Source organism: Sapajus apella, unplaced genomic scaffold (genome assembly GCF_009761245.1).
Source record: "Sapajus apella isolate SASKATOON/1434 unplaced genomic scaffold, GSC_monkey_1.0 scaffold2, whole genome shotgun sequence".
NCBI lineage: Eukaryota > Metazoa > Chordata > Mammalia > Primates > Cebidae > Sapajus > Sapajus apella.
Window position 1 is genome coordinate 27,768,260 of NW_022436942.1, and position 4,070 is coordinate 27,772,329.

The 4,070-nt window shown below is 41.4% G+C and overlaps 1 protein-coding gene across 1 annotated transcript; it reads left to right on the top strand.

The window, feature by feature from the left end:
• Positions 1-2,595: 2,595 nt before the first annotated feature.
• Positions 2,596-3,548, top strand: LOC116556906 (olfactory receptor 8S1-like). The gene has a single exon (XM_032286292.1). It carries the CDS (start codon positions 2,596-2,598, stop codon positions 3,511-3,513), a length of 918 nt encoding a protein of 305 aa, XP_032142183.1. The 3' UTR covers positions 3,514-3,548.
• Positions 3,549-4,070: the final 522 nt, after the last annotated feature.

A 4,070-nucleotide genomic window follows, 5' to 3' on the forward strand; every position in this document is an offset into this window, starting at 1 on the left:
GGGGGGTGAAGAAAAGAGAATTTGATTGTCTTCAGTACTATACTCAAGTTAGTAATTAAGACCTCACCACTTTGCAGGGTACTTACTGTTTGATTCCATTGTACAAACGGCACAATTGAGACAAGATCTCTTTCCTATATCTTGTTTCTTATTTCTGGTGCTGAAAGCCCACATTATGCCAGAAACCTGGAAGTCTGGGGAGGCTAATACTTGAGAGCTCACTACAAGGGGTGGGAGGAGATGAGGACATCAGCGATAGACTCTGGGCACTTTGTGACTCAGAAAGAACTGTCTCCCAGAACTCCAACCATATAAGATTCTGAAACTAACCGTATCTTTAATTATAGATATCCCCTATAATTATATACTCTGATGTATATGGAAGTGCAGAATAGAACAAGACACACTGCTTTGGGGCAAACCTGTCCAATTGGTGAAATTCTTCTCTATTACCTTTGCTATATCTGGATTAATGCAAGCCCAACGTGTCTAAAATCCCTTACAGGCCCCAAGTCGGTCTGTTCTCTGAGAGCCGAAAGCCTTAGACTATTCTCTTCCTGAGCCACATTCATTCACATACTCATCCTTCGTCAATGTATTCATTTGTATTTTAAAATAATATATTTGGAGCAACTTTTGTTACTTTCTTATTTTGTTTTATTTTTTTTATCTAGGAATTGCTTGAGAGCAACTTTGCTAGATACTTTTGTATGTCTCATTCTTAAAAAAAGTTCCTCTGAGGCAGGGCTTTTTGGGAAAGATCTAGTCAGCTGACTCCAACTGATTATATCAATAACTAAACACAGAGTGGTGATATTCTCAGAGCTGTTTCCATTCTAAATTTGGATTCAGAGTCTGAATGGATGAAGCATTGAGAATAGTGAAATTGCAGCACCAGATTAAAAAAAAACAAGCGATGACTTTATTTATTCCTGTGGCCCCTTGAATAATGCTAACACAGTGTACATTTTTCTGTGAGGAAGTCTGGCCCTGACAGGGTACAATTTCCAAATTTGTCCTTTGTGAAAATGTCCTTTGTAAGATTTTCACTCTTTAGCCTTTATTTCTAAAGGAGAGATTCCCCCCACAATTTAAGAAGTTTCTAGTGCTGATGAATGGGGCTCCATCTGGAGACAAGTGGAAAAGAGGAGACCTTTTTTTTGCTGCCCTCCAAATTATAATGAGTGATGTGGTTCTCTGTCTGCATTTCTTGGTTTGATTCCCTGCCTTTCCAGCATCTTCTGCCAATGATGTGTTGTTCTCAGAAAGAATCCAGGTTGCTCTAGCTAGGGCTACACTGGTGAGTAAAAGAAAAACAATTAAAATAACATGGAAAATGCATTTCCCACATGACAAAAGTATTTAGGTTTTTAGAAATAATACACACAATTTAATTTTTTATTTTCCTCTTTTAGTAATCAAGGAAAAGGTCTATAAACAGCAGGAATTTTCAAACTCCCAACTTCATAATTCTCACACTGACATTCAAACGTACTAGCCTAGACCCCTGGATTTGAAAAAGCTTTTCTTTAATTTTGTGCTGCTTATTGTTAAACTGGGTAAGAAATGCAAGTAGTGTGGACGCAATTCCTAAGAAAGGCATTATTGCTGGGTGGTGTTTGGATAAACAATGAGAGAGAAACCGTAAGTCCTTTGAGAATTGAATGTGCCTGTTTTGCAGTATGAACGCAAAAGACAGAGCAGAATAGGAAGGGCCAAAATGGTGTAGTCGGTAGTGCTGAAGAGTTCTCCTGAGTCTGTGATTTTACTCTGGGCTGTCAGTGCAGAGTAGGAAAAAAGAAGATCATGCTTTACAGTTAGCAGGTAGTTTATGTTTACAAATGCGTGAAGATATAGACAAGATCTGAATCTGAACAGTTCACATATAAATTACATTTAAATGGGGCATGGAGATTATGAGTGGAGTATGTTCCCATATCGACCAACAGTTTCTCATGATCAGTTACAGAGCATCGGAGGTCTCTCTGTGCTGACTTCTCTCTGATTATTTCCCTTTCTCCATCCTCTGCAGCTCTCCAACCATGGTTCCTTTTCACTTTCCATGACTGACTCCACTTAAGAATTTATTTAAAAAGTAAAAGTCATTGGATGGAAATTGCTTCCTCTCCAACACCAAATCTGCCAGCCTCCTGATGTCTGAGGATGACGTAAACACGCTCCCACCTAAGGCTGTGCTCTGCTTCTGCTCTCACGCTCTCAGAGACGCCATTTCTACAGTTTTTATCTTATTTTTCCTTCTATCGCCCCCTCTCTATTAGATCATTATCAATAGTTTACAAACGCTCCCTAGTAGCCTTAATAATAAAACAACAGCAACAACAAGCTCTGAAACATTTAAGAAAGAACATAAAGGTGGAAAGAGAGTGGATCTAAGGTTGGGGTCCTGCAGGAAAAATTATCATAGGTTTAGGAAATCTAGAGGCAGAGTAGTTTATCATTTCTGCACATGAATGTTTGGGTAAGCAGGAAACTTTGTGAATAGAAAAGAGGGTTAAAACACTTAGGTATTTGTTAGGCATAAGAAAAGGTTTCACTCAATTTATTTATCTCATTCCAAAGAATATACTGAAGGCAATGAGAAACCACAGTGTTGTCCCCGAGTTTGTCCTTCTTGGGCTGTCTGCTGGCCCCCAGACTCAGGCTCTGCTCTTTGTGCTGTTCCTGGTGATTTACCTCCTGACCGTCATAGGGAACCTGCTGCTGGTGCTGGTGATCAGTGCTGATTCTTGCCTCCACACACCCATGTACTTCTTCCTGGGGCAGTTGTCCTTCTTGGATCTCTGCCATTCCTCTGTCACTGTACCTAAAATGTTGGAGAATCTCCTGTCTGAGAAGAAAACCATCTCAGTAGAGGGCTGCATGGCTCAGGTCTTCTTTGTGTTTGCCACTGGGGGCACTGAATCCTGCCTGCTTGCTGTGATGGCCTATGACCGCTATGTTGCCATCAGCTCTCCTCTGCTCTATGGCCAAGTGATGAACAGACAGCTGTGTGCAGGGCTGGTGGGGGGCTCATGGGGCTTGGCTTTTCTGGATGCCCTCATCAATATCCTTGTGGCTCTCAATTTAGACTTCTGCGAGGCTCAAAATATCCACCACTTCATCTGTGAGCTGCCCTCTCTCTACCCTTTGTCTTGCTCTGATGTATCTGCGAGTTTTACCACCCTGCTCTGCTCCAGCTTCCTGCATTTCTTTGGAAATTTTCTCATGATATTCTTGTCTTATGTTTGCATTTTGTCCACCATCCTGAGGATCAGCTCCACCACAGGCAGAAGCAAAGCCTTCTCCACCTGCTCTTCCCACCTCACTGCTGTGATTTTCTTTTATGGGTCCGGATTACTCCGCTATCTCATGCCAAATTCAGGGTCCATTCAAGAGCTGATCTTCTCCTTGCAGTACAGTGTGATCACTCCCATGCTGAATCCCCTCATCTACAGCCTGAAGAACAGGGAAGTGAAGGCAGCTATGAGAAGAACATTGAGAAAATATTTCTAGTGTTTCAATAGACTTATGAAGTCAGAATGACAAGGGAACGGGATGGACCTGCAGTACGCAGTTCCTGGACGCTAAGAGAATTCACCGATGGCAAGATCTCCAAGGTCCTTTTCTGAAAAATACTTAAGAAAAGGTGGAAAATTTACCTTTTCTGAAAAATATTTAAGAAAAGGTGGAAAATTATTTTCATGGGATACCAGTTCAGTCCTAGTCAGAGGAAGATGGATAAGATAAACCTCTTAGCAATTTTTTCTTACAAAGATATGTATGTATTATCTACAGTATGGTAAACATTGTTATCTGCTCAGCTTATCTCTACCATTCCTCTAATAACTGAACTCCACAGTTCAATATGCTTCCAAGAGACACTGTTAATTATGGAATCCCCAAATCCTCTCCACCCTCACTCCCCACCCCCACCCCGCATCATTATTCACTCATTCTTGCTGGCACAGTGGCTGGTCCAGAAAAGGGCACATAGTCAAGGCCAGACCATTTACTCTTCTTAGGGTTGTTTCTTTCCTTTGAGAAAGCCTCTCTCAATTGCCCAGGCTGGA